Here is an 18,683-nt window from a genome sequence, read left to right on the forward strand (position 1 = left end):
CTTAGGGGACCTGCTCATCTCCTGTCCTACTCAAGCGCAACACATATGTATGAATTTGCCTTAAAGAACTGAAAGGATGGTGTAATACCATTAATGTAAGAATAGTGGGCTCTCAGGTTACCATGAGGCCAAGTATATATACTACACCTTTCAAGCTATTAGAATATGGAGGTATATAATTACTATAACAGACCCACACCCACCAGCTCAATAGTTTATATGACATCCAAGTTTCTGGTGTTCCCTTTATAAAAAATCACCATTCTGCCAGGTCCCTTAATTAGAATCCTCATACAAGGTTAGGACAGAGGGAAACCACTATGGCGGAATGTCACAGAGCATCTTCTGTCACTTTCTGTAAAGTCCTATCCTTTGTACATCTTCATTCTTTACAAGCACTGGAGGTCACTCAAGCTATAAATGTAAACAAATACATTTTTTATTTTATTTTAAATTTTTATCCTGCCTAAAATCCCCCCCGTTTTTTATTGTTATGAGAACCTCACTTTCCCCCACCCCAGCCAGAGAGAGAAGGGCAATATGCCCAGCTAAAACACGCTTTCTCTTCAGATTCCTTTTCAGCTAGTTGTGGCCATATGTCTCTTCTAATCCTAGCTATTGAGACACAGATGAAAACTTCTGACTGGGACTCAGGAAAATCATTTTAATGGGAATAGATTGGTTTGTTATGCTTGTTTTACCTTCTAAACTCTTGGTCATGTTTAAGATTATAGAACATTATGCTAAGTGAAATAAGTCAGTGAAACCACAAGATTGCCATGGGGATACAAAAGACAGTTTGGGGAATATAATCAATAATGTTATAAACATTTTGTAGGGTATCGGATGGGTACTAGTCTTATTACGGCACTTCGTGGGCAGTGTAGATGCCTGACCACTGCAGCATACACCTGAAGCTGAAGCTGAATAATACTGAACATCAATTTTTTTTTTATATATATATATATATATATATATATATATATATATACACACACACACACACACACACACACACACACACACACACATATATATTCATAAGATGTGGAGTACACATCTGTGCTTATTCACAAGGAATAGAGTCAATGGAATTGTAACAGCTATATACGATGTCAGAGGGGTAGTAGATTGGGGGAGAGGAGGTTATCACTTTGTGAGGGGTATAAATCTCTATACCCCTGAAACTAATTCAAAAAAGATTATAGGTAATAGTTGTTGAATTGTGGTGTACTTTCTCTAGTCATAAATTGTATATTATCTTCAGATAAGCTTTAGAACAGTGGCTCTGTTGCCACTGTTTAGTTTCAGTATATTTTCAGCTTACATCCAATTTGAGGTTGTTTTTCTTCTTTGAAAGAGGTTTTTTGTTTATTTTTGTTTTTGTTTTGTCAAAATCACTAGAGAACAGTAAGCTTTTCTGGTGTTGCTCAGTAATGTATCTTTTTTTTTTTCTTTTTACCTTTGACCCCCTTTACCCATTTCTCCCACCTCCGCCCACCCCTGATGATCACCAATCTGTTCTCTGCATCTATCTATGAGCTTGTTTTGTTTTGTTTTTAGATCCCACATATAAGTGAGATGATATGGTATTTGTCTTCCTCTGATTTATTTCACTTAGCATAATACTCTCTAGGTCCATCCATGTTGTCACAAATGGCAAGGTTTCCTTCTTTTTTATGGCTGAATAATATTCCATTGTATATATGTACCACTTCTCCCTTATCTATTCACTCATTGATGGACACTTAGGTTGCTTCCATATCTTGGTTATTGTGGATAATGCTGCAATCAACATAGGGGTGCCTAAGTCTTTTTTAACACGTTGCGTACGGATCATGAGAATCTGTTTTTTTCTCAGCCATGCGTTAAGGACGGATAACGAGAATTTCAGAAGATTGGGCAGAGAGCAGTGAGAGGCCAAGACAGGGAGGTGAGACGAGTGGCGATAGGGAACCAGCTGTGAAAGTGCCTACACAGCGGGCCCCCAAGGAAGACAATCCGGCCAGGCTCTCGGGAGATTTGGCCACGCATCATCTGCAGCCCATAGTGGGAAGAGGAAAGAAAAAATATCACACACGGTGTGTAAAGTGTGCGCATCAAAAAAAGTGAGAAGTGAAACTCGGTACATATGCAATTTTTGCCGTGTCCCACTGCACAAAGGAAGCTGCTTTCTGCAGTATCACACCAGGAGGGATTACTAACATCATAGGTGAGTAAATCCTAAAAAATTCCATAGAAAAATAATAAATGACATAGAAGCATTTACGCTTTAAAGAGAAGAGTGCATTTTAAAGTAGTTTCTTTTAAAAACCTGCCGGAACAGAGGGGTATGAGGGATTTAAACCCTGCCTTACGCAACGTGTTTAATTAGTGTTTTTGTTTTCTTCAGATAAACACAAAGAAGTAGAATTGCTGGATCATATGGTAGTGATATTTTAATTTTTTCAGGAACCTCCATACTGTTTTTCATAGTGGCTGCACCGGTTTACATTCCCACCAACAGTGGACGAAGGTTTCCTTTTCTCTACATCCTCACCAATACTTGTTATTTCTTGTCTTTTTGATAATCATATGGGATGATATTTTGTTATTTTTATTTGCATTTCTCTGGTGATTAGTGATGTTGAGCATCTTCTACACTTTAATTTCAAATGCTACTGAAAAAGCAGGACTATATGTAAATTAGAATCACTGCCATTCTCATACCTCAAGGATTAAAATTCTGTTAAACATAAAAATCTCAATTATTTTACTTGTGGATACAGGCATAAAAAATAACTTCCCTTTTAAATGATAAATTAGAAAGCTTTTCTTTCAACCAACATACATTGCGAATATAAGAAATTCCAAGTTCAAATAATATTCCAAGATCTGGAGATAAAGAATTAGACCTGAGGAAACAATCGCCATCAAGCAAGCAGGGTAAGATGCCAGTAACCTGAAACAATAAGAAAATAAAGTTACTAATAAAAATTTAAATTGGGAAGGAGGTTTCAGCTCCATTCACCTGTAAATGGTTTATGCCTTTGCATCATAGTAACGATATGTTAAAGGAAACAAAAAGCAGATGAATTGGACTCATCTACATCAATTATTTAAAATTTAAAAATTTAACTTTGTGTTAAAGGGAAATACCTTTACCTTCACTTACCCTTTGCTTAGAGGAGAGGCTAATGTGAAACAAATAGTTTACCTACCTGAGTCTCCAGAGGTAGACAAAAACATTCGCATATGTAAGATATTTGTATTAACCATTGATTGTTCGTTGTAAGCAGAATTTAAATTAAAGACTTAATACAAACATTGGTCAACTTTCCTAAGGTGTGCCTTGTGAATTTCCCTTTCCCTTCCTGTTTGCTCATTCCATTCCCTCTCCCTGCACAACCACATCCTTCTTTCCTGCCTATACAATTCCACTCACCCTTCAAGGGCTAGTTTCTCTTCTAGAAAACCTTCCTGAGCCTATAATTAATTTCATCCTCCTCTGTGCTTCCACAACACTTGGAGCCCCATAACAGTTACATTCTGCCTTTGTGATAATTATCAACAGTGCTACACAGGGCTACACTAAGGACTAAATGAGATAATGCACATGGTTAGCACTCCATAGAGATATTGTTATTATATATGTTTCTTCTCTATAACCATGTAAATTCCTATAATACCTAGGAAGGGCAACTCGCACCTAGCAACTGCTTAATTTCATTCAACAAAGTAACATATACTTATTATTTATCCTTCCAAAAAGTTCATCTTTATATTTGGGAAAACATTAGAAAATTCTGCCCTAAACACTTCATATACACAGAGATGCCACATCAGAATTGTGAAGTGTTGTGCTTAAACATAAGCAGTAAGGTACTTAGAAGACCACAATGGACTTTCAGGAGTTGTACTCTAGACATGTATGGATACACAAAGCACACAAGCATAGTGGCTGGGCCTTCTCCATATCCAGTGCCCTCTCACTGAAACTCTGTCTTGCTTTAAGATCTTTTGAAGCCATAAAAGGAAGTTTATGAAGCTTCTCAGGGTGCAGTGACACATGGGAGCTAGTGTGGCAGAAGAGTAAATATTAAAGCAATGAAAACTTGGAGGAAGAAAAAAATAAAGTAAAATAAACTACAGACAACTAATCTTATCAAAAGAACATAAATATCTCCATCTTCATGGCCCCTATGTAGTACTGATTCAGAGGCTTGAAAACACCAAAACTTACTCCAGTTCTTCTTGTTCCAGTCTTGGCAGTCCCTTGGTGTGATGTACCAGTCCCCTAGACATCACCCTTGATTTCATCTAAGGAAAGTAGAGCTCTCACTAACACAGTTGGGGATTTCACTTTTGAAAAACACTTCCTAAGTGTTATCTTTTTGTTTTCATTTTCCATCAGAGGGCATTTTCTAGAATTGAACCCTGAAATCCATTAAATGAGATGATTAATAGATCCCTTTAACTCTGGTGAGTCAGAATCATGAGTAATTTTTATCAAAGTTATCAAAGAACAATACATAATCTAAAGATTCAAAAATGACCCTATAGGGGCCGGCCCGGTGGCTCAGGCGGTTAGAGCTCCGTGCTCCTAACTCCAAAGGCTGCCGGTTCGATTCCCACATGGGCTAGTGGGTTCTCAACCACAAGGTTGCCAGTTCAATTCCTTGAATCCCGCAAGGGATGGTGGGCAGCGCCCCCTGCAACTAAAATTGAACACGGCACCTTGAGCTGAGCTGCCGCTGAGCTCCCGGTGGCTCAGTTGGTTGGAGTATGTCCTCTCAACCACAAGGTTGCCGGTTCAACTCCCGCAAGGGATGGTGGGCTGTGCCCCCTGCAACTAGCAATGGCAACTGGACCTGGAGCTGAGCTGCGCCCTCCACAACTAAGACTGAAAGGACAACAACTTGAAGCTGAACGGCACCTTCCACAACTAAGATTGAAAGTACAACTTGACTTGGAAAAAAGTCCTGGAAGTACACACTGTTCCCCAATAAAGTCCTGTTCCCCTTCCCCAATAAAATCTTTAAAAAAAACAAACAAAAAAAAAAAACAAAAAAAACTTCCATCTTCCCTTTAAAAAAAAAAAAATTAAAAAAATTAAAAAATGACCCTATATATTCTGTGCTAAACATATGTTATTTCATAAATACACTTTGACAGCCTCACCTTAGAAATTAATTGCATAACATTTAACAGGTAAAAGAAGTTCATATTCATTTCATTCACTGAGCAGATGACTCACCTGGGGAGAAAAGGTCCATGTTCTGGGTTTTTTAGGTTGCCATGTGGCTCTGACTGTATGAATGTTGCTTAGGACCTGAAATGAGATTTTCCCATTTGAAATCATATAGAAAGCACTCTGAAACATCACCACTTTCATGCCACAAACAGTTAAAAGTGGCTATACTGGGTAGAACAGAGAAAGAAGGGGTCTTTCACTTCTTTGAGCAATTCTGTAACTTCTTTTTCTTTTAACATCAAGTACATACATAACTTTTAAAATGATTAACAAAAAACAAGTGTTTACAGCACTTGTTTATAAAACAATGACAGAATTAATAAAATGAATTCAGACTCAGATCACTATATTAAGTGAAATATTTAATATCTGAGATAGATTTACCAGAAAACTAGGTAAAATTTCAGGAATAAACGACCTTTTAAGAAATGTGACCCATAAGAGCACCTTACCCTGCCCCTAAGACAGACAATGCTAACAGCTCAGATACATGATTCAGTTTTCTTCAAATCTCTAGGCCTGTAAGTTATATTCTTCCTGAAATCTCTTATAAAGTACTACAGCAAGAAGTTAATCCTACAATATATACAAAACAACGAAACACAAAAGGAGCAAAAACTATAAAGAAGAGTTCAGATTCTATCAAGTCATCGTCAAAATTGACATCTTCCAAAGTAACAGATATACAATTTTTATTCTTCATAAAAATATTTTAGTGTAACACTTCTAAAACTAAGCTTTAAAAATAATTAGATATTATCCCAAACATATCATATTAGGTCAAATTCAATTTACTGCCCTCTAGGTTTCTACTGGTAGGAAGGTAGGAGTATATTATGGGGTAGCCAAGTGTTTTTCCACATAAAGAAAGTCCCCATTACCTACAACACAGATTAATTTCACTTAAACACTGCTTAAAATAATATATTCTCAACCTGGACTCCTGGAGAACAAACTCCTTCTAATTATTACCTGCTGTTTAATGTGAGACTGCATTTTATTTATTCTGTGCTCCCAGACAAAAGGAGACTTTGGAACTGAAAAGTATTAGAGAAAAATATGGCTGAAAAATCCTCAAATTTGGCAAAAGACATCAAATTATAGATTTAAGAAGTTGAACAAATCCCAAACAGGATAAACCCAAAAAAATCCATCCGGAGATACAGCATAAACTTCTGAAAACTAAACAAAAATATCTGGAAAGCGGTGACAAAGAAGAAACAGCTCAATTAACCGATAGGGAAACAATTCAAATGACAGTGGGTTCTCATCAGAAACCACAGAGGCCAGAAAAAAAGTGGCATGATATTTGTCAAATGCCAAAGAAAAGAATCGTCAACTCAGAATTCTACATTTAGTGAAAATATTCCTCAGGAATGAGGGGGAAATGAGACATTCTCAGATAAAGAAAAACTAAGAGAATTTGCAGCCAGCAGGCCTACCTGAAAAGATTTGTTAAAGGACATTCTCTAAACAGGACGGACTTGATAAAAGAAGGAATCTCTGAACATCAGGAAGGAAGAACAATAGGAAGAGTAAAAATAAGGGTAAGTACAACTCATATTCTCTTGAGTTTTCTAAATTATGCTTGATAGTGAAGCAAAAATTATAATACTGTACAATATGGTTCTCAATGTATATAAAGGAAATATTTAAGATGATTATATTATAAAGGAGAAAGGGTAAAGAGAAGTAAAAGGAGGTAAGGTTTCTATACGTTATTTAAACTGGAATAGTGACACTAGTAGACTGTGGAAAGTTGTGTACGTAAAAATAACACCTGTAAGCAGCCACTAAAGAAAGCTATAGAGATCCACTTAACAACACTACAGATAATTCAGAATGGAGTTTTAAGAAATGCTCAAGTAACACACACCAAGGCAGGAAAAAGAAACAGAGGAACGAAAAAGAGAGGGAATAAACAGAGAAAAATTAAATAGCAGACTAATGATTTCAGACTCCTCTCTAGTATCTGCCTACTTTTAGATGCTTTTCAGTGCCTTCAGGGAGTTGCTTTTTGTATATCACGCAGAATTTATAGTTGTCACCACTGGGCAAGAGCCTACTCCTTTTAACCTACTGATTGTATTTTACTATTTTGGGGTGAAGTGTTGTACAAATGCCAATTAGATACAGTTTGTTGATGGCATTATTCAGTTCTTTTATATCCTTAACTAATTTTCTGTCTACTTATTCCATAGATTACAGAGAGAGAAGTGTTAAAAGTTTCCAATGATAACTGTGGCTTTGTCCATTTCTCCTTTCAGTTCTATCAATGTTTACTTCATGTATTTGGAAGCTATGATGTTAGGGGTATACACATTGAAGACTGTTATGTCTTCTTAGTGAATTGTCCCTTTTATCATGCAGAGTACCTCTTTATTCCTGATAATTGTCTTTGTTTTAAAGTTTACTTTGTCTGATATTAATATCTTTTGAGTGCTGTATCTTTTTTCATCCTTCTACTTTTAAACTGACCATATTATTATATTTAAGGTACATAGCCTATGGTTGGATCTCTGTCACTGTGGTTTTAATTTGTGTTTCCCTGAGGACTTATTCTACGCTGAGTATCTTTATATGTCTCTTGGTTTTTCATATATTTTCTTTTTTTAAGTGCTTGTTCAAGTCTTTTGTCCATTTTAAAAATTGAGTTATCTTTTTATTTTTTGGACCTCCTTGAGTTGTGCTTGATTTTAGGGGAAAAGAGTTCAGTATTTCACCATTAAGTATGATGATGCTAACTTTAGTTTTCTCTAATCACTCTTTACCAATTTGAGGAAGTCACCTTCTGTTCCTACTTTGTTGAGAATTTTTTAAAAATCATGAATAGGTCCTAAAATAGGTCAAATGCATTTTCTATATCTATTGAGATGACCATATAATTTTTCTTTAGTTCTGTTAATGTGGCACATTACAATGATCTATATTCAAATGCTAAATGTTGTTTACACAGGTGTGAGCATTTGAATTCCTAGAATTCAAATTCAATATTCCCCAATTAGTCATGATATTCAATTCACTAATATTCTGTTTAGGATTTTAGTTTCAATATTTATGAGGGATACTGGTCTTATAATTTTTTTTTCTTGTAATGTCTTGTCATATTTTGGAATCATGTTTTTCCTGGCCTTATAAAATGAGTTGGGAAGCATTTCATCTTTATCTATTCTTTGGAAGAGTTTGTATAATAGTATTATTTCTTCTTTAAATGATTGAAGGTATTCACCAGTGAAGCATCTGGGCCTAGAGTTTTCTTTGTTCGAAGATTTTAAATTACAGTTTCAATTTCTTTAACAGGAATTATTTAAATTTTCTATTTTTTCTTGTATCAGTTTCAGTAAATTATGGTTTTTGAGGAAATTATGGTTTATTGGCATAAAGATGTTTATAATATCCCTCATTACCCTTTTAATGTCTGCAGGATCTGTGGTGAGGTCTCCATTTTCATGTCAGATACTGATCATTTAGCTTCTTTCTCTACCCCTTTTTAAAATTTATTGATCAGTCTTACTAGGCATCTCTCAATTTTACTAACCTTTTCAAAGAATAAACTTTTGCCTTATTTGATTTTCCTCGTTTGTTCATCTGTTTTCTATTTCATTAACTTCTACTTTTATCTTTACAATTTTCTCCATTCTATTTTCTTCCTGTCTAACTCACTCTTCCTTTTTTAGCCTCTTGAACTGATAACTTAGATCACTGATTTTAAATCTTTCTTCTTGTCAAACATATGCAATTAAAGTTATTAATTTCCATCTAAGCACTGTTTAAGCTATAGCTCACAAACAAATCAATTAATTTTTTAAAAGTCATTCAAATTCTTTCTTTGGTAATGGGTAAAAAATATTCTCTTAAGAATCAAGGAGCAGTAAAATGGAAAAGGACATGAGGAAATGTTGCAAGGTGAGGATAATGCTCCACATCCTGATTGGGGTATTGGTTATATAGGGGTGTACATTTGTCAAAAATGCAACAATGTGCACTTGAGACCTGAACTGTATACAATACTAGAAGACAAGCATCAGTACCTTTTTGTAGGTGAAAATCTAAGGCTCAGAGGAGTTAACTGTGATATTATGCCAACATGACATACTTAGCAATGGAAAGACCCAGGAGTTAAGCCTATGTCATCTGGACCCATGTGGTTTGCATCTACCACGCATTATTTTATATACATACACATACATACATACCCACACACATACACATATACATACACATATATACTTATACATACACATATACATGAACACACACACACATATACATACACATATACATATACGAGGTCTGACAATTAAGTTTGCGAACTCGTCTTAGAAAAAAGTGCTAAATACCTCATTGCTGAATATCACTATGGTCACCATTGAAGTACTCCGCTTGGGAAGGTATGCACCGACGCCAGCACCTAGTCCACCCTTCAAAGCAATTTTGGAACTCTTTTTCTGGAGTGGCCATCAGAGCTGTCATCATATTACCTTTGATGTCCTGACTGTCATCAAAATGTCTTCCTCTCAATATTGCCTTTATCTTTGGGTAAAGAAAGAAGTCATTGGGGGCCAGATCAGGTGAGTAGGGAGGATATTCCAATACAACTATTTATTTCCTGGCTAAAAACTCCCTCACGGACAGTGCCATGTGAACTGGTGCATCGTCGTGATGTAAGAGCCATGAATTGTTGGCAAAAAGTTCGGGTGTCTAACTTTTTCACGCAGCCTTTTCAGCACTTCCAAGTAGTAAACTTGTTAACTGTTCATCCAGTTGGTACAAATTCATAATGAATAATCCCTCTGATATCAAAAAAGATTAGCAACATCGTTGCAACAAGTTCGCAAACTTAATTGTCACATCTTCATATACATATACATACACATGAACATATACACACATACACATACAAATACATGTACACATATATGCGCACATACACACACACATACATATGCATACACATACATACACATAAACATACATACACAAATATACTTACCCATACACATATACATATACACACATACACACACATGTAGACATGTAAAAAAAGAGAGACTGAGAGAAAGACAGAGAAACAGACAGACCCAATGCAGTACATATTTGACATGTGGCATTAACAAAACGTTTTCTATCTAGATGTGAACTGATGTGTTCCTCAGTAAGCTCACCTTATTACCATCAAACAAACAAAGCCGCACATGTCTGCTGAGAACCTGGATGCTCATTCCTGGAAGAGGAATCATTTTACAACTCCAGAGGGTCAGAATCAATGAAACATGACTTGGTCTCGACCTAATCTGAGAGAGAAATTAGTTACAAAAAAAGGTTTGCTTTTGTGATTTGTAAGACAAATTCCTTTTCAAAGCATCTTTTATAAATACTTAAGAATATGTACATAGAATAAAAAAGAATGAAAGGAAAAATTATGCACACATATATCTATATATATATATACCCACAAGAAAAGTGCCAATAGAATGTTCAATTTAAATCAAAACTTTAGGTAAAGTTTTCAGGTAAATTTTTCATAAATATTTATATTTGAAATATTTACATTTTGGTGTAAATGCACAAAATTTTTAATGAATAGTCAGTGTAATCAGATAAAATGTGTGACCTGACCATGGAATCATAGTATTCCAAGCTCATTCACAATCATTCCTCTACAATGTGGGTAAGTGTAGACAGTCACATTAGCATTCATAGTGTCCAGATAGTTCTTCCTTGGTTTAATTCCAAGCATTTCTCTACGTTGTTCCTTGGCTTCTTATATAAATGTTTTGACAGAGAAAAAGCACTGACCATTGGAAGCAATTATTTAGTTCTACTTCACAGGTATACTTCAGAATATAAATAAATAAACTGGCATTCTGGTCTTATTTAAGAATACCTTCAATTCTTAATATTCTGCTTTACAGTCATGGGCCTTTCCATTTAAATAACTTATATCATTGAAAAAATAAGACAACATGTAAAAGCTTGTCACCTTTTCAATTTAAGAAATGGGAGCTGAATATTTAGCTCTCTGGGTATAAGTCCATAAAATTAAATGCCATTTATTCTAGTACTAGTATACTAAACAGATCAAATACAACATCTTTGTTGATTTGCAATGAAAGATACTTAATACTAAGAAGTTTCTAGGCAATGCTTGGATCGACAGGGAAAAGGACACTAAAATTCTGTGCTACCCCTCCCCACAAAACCTGACCACACTGGGTCCTCTTATTTTTCCCCGTGAGGTTCTGGGAGAGGGAGAAAAACTAGAAGGTAAACAGGAAGGGGGAGGTGATTTGCTGTAATGCAGTTTATATCTGCTAAGAAGTCAGAGAGTAGAATTAAGTATCAAGAGTATTTCCTACTTCAAACACTGGAGATACAAGAATCCTTTACTCCAAAGAAGTATAATCATGAAGTACTACCAATGTCCTCAATCCTACTTAATTAAAATAATATTACTATGACTACTACTATGGCTACTACTACTACTACGTACTACTACTAATGCTACTGCTACTGCTACTACTACTAATGATACTTGCTAATATTTCCTGAGTTATCATCATGAGCCAGGCACTGTTCTTAGCCCCATCATATAAATAATATAATTCTCACAATAATCCTATGTTGGAAGTACTATTATTATTCTCTTTTCACAGACAAAGAAATTGTGAAATTGACGCAAAGAATAAGATAGATACCTAGTACTATTTCCTTTGTAACAATGGGAAAAGAGAGCATGGAGAAGAGAAACAAAATAAAATCACAGTAACAAAAACAAGTTTTGTGTTAGCTGTGAAGTTAACACTGAGTGTTTCAAAATCACAATACAGAAACCATTTTTTCTATTTTTTATAATGTATTAATTAATTTACATGTTATTGGTATACTTGCAACCATGACACAATCTGGAAAAGTCATAATTCTACTGATAGTAACTATACTTACAGTGCCTGTCTTAGCATCCCACATGAGATCTCTGAAGGCCAGCTGTGAAGGAGCAAGCTCTGGCTGTAAGAAGTAACTTGCTCGAAACTGATTTCCTGCAAAAATATTTTTTCCTTTGTTTTCTTACAAAGAAAGGAATAAAATTCAAAGCCAAAAATCTATAATGTTATGCTACAAACTTAGGAAACAGACTTCCAAAAGGCCAAACTGCTTACTGGAAACAGGCTTCCTAAGAAATTTACACATAAAAATAACAGAGTAAACATAAAAAGAGAAGCACATAGAAGCTGATCTCAAAAGAGCTTTAAGAAAAACCTAAAAGACTTTTAGGCCAATAACATGGCCCATGATAAAGATGATCCATTCAACTATTTTTGTAAAATGCAGAAAATCTATAAACTCTTTTTGGAGATTTAGAAAAGTATGTAATCACTACTTTTACTTCTTTACACAAAACTATTTTATAGTGTTCTTCCATATTGTAGTCATGAAGAATACTCATCATAAAATCATGTATTTATTTGTGAAATCACCTTTGAGTTCATACTCTGTGCCAGGTACTATGCTAAGACCTGGAAATAAAAATGTGAATAGAAATATAGTCCTTCTCTCCTTCGTTTACCATTGAGTAGGGGAAACAATTAAAAAACTAAGTAAACAAGAGAATAAATAAGATAATTATAAGCTGACCTAGACCCATTAATGGGTACTCATTGGACGGGAGCTAGGGGAACCTACATTACTCAAGGCTTCTCTGGGAAAGTGGAATTTACCCTGACACCCAAAGGAAGAGAGGGAGTTGGGCATTCAGGGGGTGCTGAAAGGCGCTTCTCAGCAGAGGAACGTCCAAACAGTCCTTTTCAGGTAACTCCACAAGTCAGGGTATCAGGACAGCCTCCCCCAACATCATTCCTCTTTAAAATGAGCTTATGAATAAACATTGTCAAGTACAGGGAAATCCAAAAACAAGAAGAAAACAGAAAAGGTGAATGGAGATAACTCTTTGGAAAAGTCTTGCTGTGAAGAAAAGCAGAGAAAGAGGCTTTGCCTAAAAAGGGACAGGGCTGGGGAGGCTGGTTCTTAGAGGTGGGCGGTATTAGGCCAGTATTGCTGATGATGGGAGAAGCTGATGGGGGAAGGGAAGCGGGATGAAGAGACAGGGAAGGGCTGACAATTAAGAGTCATGTTTCTGGAATAAAGGAAAGGGGCTGGAGCCCAGAGCACAGGTAGACAGGCTAGCCTCTAATAGGATCATGGAGCCTTCCTCCACTGTCACAGGAAAGACAAGGAAAAGATGAGTCAATGAGATGTGAGGTTTAATATCTTTTTAAACAACTTGTTTTGGCTAAAACAAGGAAATTAGATATAAAACTTGATTGCTTAACTAAAAGTCTGTGGTGGCTGACAGACACCTGTTACCTTCCTCCAGAAGCTGGAAGAGTGTGGAAGGCCTGAACCCTGTAGGAATAGCTCCCATCGTGGTCAACACATCAACAGTGTTTATCTGCTGAAGATGGTAAAAACAAATTGATTTGCTTGTTTTCATTCATGTTTCCTCGCTTCTATAATACCTCCTTTATTACTACAGCAATTGCAACCCAAAAAAGGAAAACACAAATGCACAGATGTTAGTGGACAAACACAGCAATTTAACCCCAAATTCCTGAGAAGAGGCCTGAATCCTGGCCTCTCCCAAAGATCTAAACCCCATGCCACCATGCCCAGTGGGCAGAGCTTTGTGCTCCTGAACATCCCTTATTAAAATGTTCCTCCTTCTGTCCCACTCCACAACATGTGCAATGTAACAGATGACTTAATGTTATAAACTGATAGGCACTGAAGAAATAATGGCTTTTTTGTATATGCCGTGTTTCCCTGAAAATAAGACCTAACTGGACAATTAGCTCTAATGCGTCTTTTGGAGCAAAAATTAATATAAGACCAGGTATATTATATTATATTATATTATATTATATTATATTATATTATATTATATTATATTATATTAAAGACTGGGTATTATATTATACCTGGTATTATATTATATTATATTACATTATATTAAAATAAAACTGGGTCTTACATTAATATTTTCTCCAAAAGACGCATTAGAGTTGATGGTCTGGCTAGGTCTTATTTTCGGGGAAACATGGTATGTACACACACATGCATGAGCATGTCCATGTGAGTGAGAAACAGGGTAAAAGGTCAAAACGATATTTACCAAACTGTTAATGGTAGTTACTTATGCGGGGAGTGGATTTTCATTTAGTTATATAATTTTTTAAATGATAAGATTATTGATAATTTCTTACTTTTTTGAGCTTTTCCGAATTTTTTGTGTTAACTGAAATTTAACAGCAGTCTTTACCCTAATGATAGAAAATTCAGGCAGAATCAATAAGAGATATTTCCAAGCCTTCAAATCCACTCTTCTTACAAAAAAAGATCTAATAGGAAATGCTACTTGGAGCACAGGTTTACTAAACCAGAAATATATGTTTTGGGCTCTGTACATTCCATGCTCTGGACCCTTTTAAAGATCCAATGCTATCTTCCAAAGTCCCCATCCTGTTTTGAATTGAACTCTGGGAGAAACATTAGGTAACAAAGTAAAATATCATTGATAAGACATGAGATACCAACCTCTGAGAGAGCTTTTCGCACAGCACTCCAGTGAGAACCTGTTCTGGGGGAAAAACAGCAAGGTGAGTACATAGATAGGTTATGCCTATTCACTCAGGGAACTTCATCAATCAACCAACCAAGTACATAATTGTCAGTAAGTTCTGAAAACCTAATCGTCACTAGATGAAACCAAGACAGAATAACATCACATACTAACAATATGCACAAAATTAAAGTAGCAATAATCTTTAGGCAAATAGAAATACGAGAAGCACTGCTCTCAAACTGCAAGCTGTACCCATTGAAAGAAATTCATGAAATGTTTATAATAATAATAATAAACAAAAGTTTCCTATACCTTTCATTTATTTTACTTTGATACCCTCTCACGTCTTCTTACCTTTGTTTAACTTCCAGTTCCTCTGCTATCTCACCCCCAACATCCACATTTTCTTCACTGCCATCTTCACTTGATTCTTGGCCTTCTTCTTTATGATAGGGCTGAAAAATTATTCAAATATGAAGTGCTTTTTTACTTAATCCAAAAATTGACCAATAAAAAGACTTTGAGAAAGACTCAACTGTAGACGAGAATTTACATGATAGGCATATCAAAAATCAGTGAGAAAAAGATTTCACCACATAGTTGATCACTTCACTGTTTGAAAAATTACAAAAATAGAGGTAGAGAGCAAGTTTCGTCAAAATAAATTCCAAGTGGAATTTACTTAAATGAAAAAAAAAAAGAAGTAAATCGTAGAAATAAGAAAACTATAAAGGCATTAAAAGAAAATAACCTTGAAGTGGGAAAGCCCTGTCCAATTATGATACCAAAACCAAAATAATGAATGAAAACACTGACAGATTTAACTACATAAAAAATAAATATGGTTAAAGTCCACAAAAAGAATATCTGTCACAAATTTCCACAGTTGATATCCTTGTTATTAAAATGTTACCAAATTCCTATAAATCAGTAAGATTTTTAAAAATCCCTTAGAGATTCCTGGTTAGGATGGTGGAGTAGGTAAATGCTGTGCTCACCTGCTCTCAAGACCACTTCAATTACAACTAAACCACAGAAAAATCATTATTGAGAACTGTCTGAAGTCTAGCTGAACTGAAGTCCTACAACTAAGGACACACAGAACAAGCCACCTCGAGACTGGTAGGAGGGGCAGAGATGCAGAATGAGCTGGTCCCGCACCCATGTGTGACCATTAAAAACCGGGAGGAATATCTCAGCTGTGAAAGTCCCCCCAAGGCATGAGGGATCCCAGCCCAGGGTTTCAGTGCTGGGGAGAAACATCCCCATAATTTCTGGCTGCGAAAATCAGCAGAGATTGTGGCTGACTGAGATGCAGGGTGTCTGTAGTCCCAGGCACTTCTCTTAAAGGGCTAGTGCACAACTTACTCTCTGATGGACTCACTCACTCTGAGCTCCAGCACTGGGGCAGCAGCTCAAAAGTTCCGAGGGGCATACGGGGAGAAACCGAGTTGTCTGGTTTAAGGTTGAAGGCTGGAGGGGCACCTTTCTCCTGAACGGAGGAGCTGGTGGCAGCCATGGTTTCTTTGATGAGCCCTCCCCCCTTTCCTGCCTGCAGACGCAGGCAGATGCCATATCTGAGTCTCCATCAAACTATCACCTTTCAACACCGCACCCAACTTTCCGGCACACCCAAGCCACATACAGTGCCTTTTCCATATAAACGACCTGCCTTGGCTCATGCTGTGGACATTCCTAAAATCTGTTAAAGGTTCACAAAACTCATACAAGCAGCATATGGTTTCAGCATGTCTCATACCTCTGGCTGAGCAGCCCAAAGCCTGGCATTAGTGACAGCCGGCTTTGGTTCGTGGCTTGGCCTCTAAAGGCACCTCCAAGCACAGTGCAGGTGATGGCCATCTCTGGATTGCTTTGTGGCTCATGCCAAGTGGCTCCAGGCAGGGCACAAACTGCAGCTGAACTTTGCCTGCAGCAAGTCCCTTCCCAGGAGGTCCCAGGGCTGGCTAGCTTTGGATGGGGCCAGAGCATCACCTGGCCACCTCCAAAGATGACACACCCAAAGGGCAGACTGGGCAGGCACCAGAACCCTGATAAAGCGAACCCTGCTCTGTAGGGTCGGCCTCTGCACAGCAGCTCCTTCATTGTAGTCACAGCCAGTCCTCACAACCAATCAGCCTGGGGGTCAATCCCACCCACTGATGTACAAATGGCAACAAAGTCTCAACTACAACAGGAGGGGACACAACCCACACAAGGGACACACTTGGAGTGCACAGCTCCAGTGACCAGGGAGACTGCACCACTGGTTGCACAGGACACCTACTACGTAAGGCCACTCTACTAAGACCAGGACATATAGCAGTCCTACGTAGAAAAAAAACAAAGGGAGGCAGCCAAAATGAAGAGACAAAGAAACATGTCCCAAAATAAAAGAACAGAACAAAGCTCCAGAAAAACAACTAAACAAAATGAAGACAAGCAATCTATCAGACACAGACTTCCAAACACTGGTTATTAAGGATGCTCAATAATTAAGGGAGAACTTCAACAAAGAGATAGGAAACATAAAAATGGAGATAGAAAACATAAAAAAGAACTAGTCAGAAATAAAGACTACAATAATGGAAATAAAGAATACATTACAGGGAATCAACAGTAGATTAGACGAACCAGAGAATTGAACCAGCAATTTAGAAGATAAGGTAGCAGAAAACACCTAATCAGAACAGCAAAAAGAAAAAAGAATGCAAAAAAATGAGGAGAGTTTAAGGGGCCTCAAGTGTACCATTATTTGCATTATAGAGGTACCAGAAGAAGAGAGAGAGCAAGGAATTGAAAAACGATTTGAAGAAATAATGATGGAAAACTTCCCTAACCTGGCGAAGGAAACAGACATACAAGCCCAGGAAGCACAGAGAGTCCCCAAATAAGATGAACCCAAAGAGGCCCACACCAAGAAACATCATAATGAAAATGCCAAAGTTAAAGACAAAGACAGAATCTTAAAAGCAGCAAGAGAAAAGAAGTTAGTTACCTACAAGAGAGCTCCTTCCCATAAGACTATGAGCTGATTTCTCAACAGAAACTTTGCAAGTCAGAAGGGATTGGTAGGAAATATTCAAAGTAATGAAAAACAAGGACCTACAACCAAAATTACTCTACCTAGCAAAGCTGATATTTAGAATCGAAGGATAAAGAGCTTCCCAGACAAGAAATGAACCAGTCAGCAATAAAGACTACAAAAATGGAAATGAAGAATATATTATAGGGAATCAACAGTAGATTAGGTGAAGCAGAGGATCCAACCAGCAATGTAGAAGATAAGGTAGCAGAAATCACCCAACCAGAACAGCAAAAAGAGAAAAAAAAATCCAAAAAAATTGAGGAGAGTTTAAGGGGCCTCCAGGACAATATCAAGCGTACCAACATTCACATTATAGGGGTACCAGAAGGAGAAGACAGAGAACAAGGAATTGAAAACCTGATTGAAGAAATAATGACAGAAAACTTCTCTAACCTGGTGAAGGAAATAGACATACAAGACCAGGGAGCAGAGAGTCCCAAACAAGATGAACCCAAAGAGGCCAACACCAAGACACATCATAATTAAAATGCTAAAGTTTAAATACAAAGAGAGAATCTTAAAAGCAGCAAGAGGAAAGCAGTTAGTTACCTATAAGGGAGCCCCAATAAGACTGTCAGCTGATTTCTCAATGGAAACTTTGCAAGCAAGAAGGGAGTGACAGGAAATATTCCAAGTGATGAAAAGCAATGACATACAACTTTGAATACTCTACCCAGCAAGGCTGTCATTTAGAATAGAAGGGTAGATAAGGAGCTTCCCAGACAAGAAAAAGCTAAAGGAGTTCA

The 18,683-nt window shown here is 36.8% G+C and overlaps 1 protein-coding gene across 11 annotated transcripts in view; it reads right to left on the bottom strand.

Annotated features, from left to right (window-relative positions):
• Positions 1-18,683, bottom strand: part of NPHP1 (nephrocystin 1) — a 53,596-nt gene that overhangs the window by 22,618 nt on the left and 12,295 nt on the right. For 7 of the 11 annotated variants that reach the window (XR_012498845.1, XR_012498844.1, XM_074340499.1 and 4 more), the window contains 7 exons: positions 15,207-15,307; positions 14,825-14,867; positions 13,598-13,685; positions 12,179-12,273; positions 10,399-10,527; positions 5,237-5,311; positions 2,831-2,941 (listed from right to left, as the gene is read on the bottom strand). Coding sequence is in view for 9 of the 11 variants with exons in the window: in XM_074340499.1 (XP_074196600.1) it covers positions 2,831-2,941; positions 5,237-5,311; positions 10,399-10,527; positions 12,179-12,273; positions 13,598-13,685; positions 14,825-14,867; positions 15,207-15,307 (642 nt within the window). In the remaining 2 variants the exon portion in view is untranslated. The remainder of the gene's footprint in view (positions 1-2,830; positions 2,942-5,236; positions 5,312-10,398; positions 10,528-12,178; positions 12,274-13,597; positions 13,686-14,824; positions 14,868-15,206; positions 15,308-18,683) is intronic. The other 4 variants (XM_074340500.1, XM_019719038.2, XM_074340502.1 and 1 more) reach the window with 3 other exon arrangements.

The sequence above is a fragment of the Rhinolophus sinicus genome, linkage group LG09 (assembly GCF_036562045.2).
Source record: "Rhinolophus sinicus isolate RSC01 linkage group LG09, ASM3656204v1, whole genome shotgun sequence".
NCBI lineage: Eukaryota > Metazoa > Chordata > Mammalia > Chiroptera > Rhinolophidae > Rhinolophus > Rhinolophus sinicus.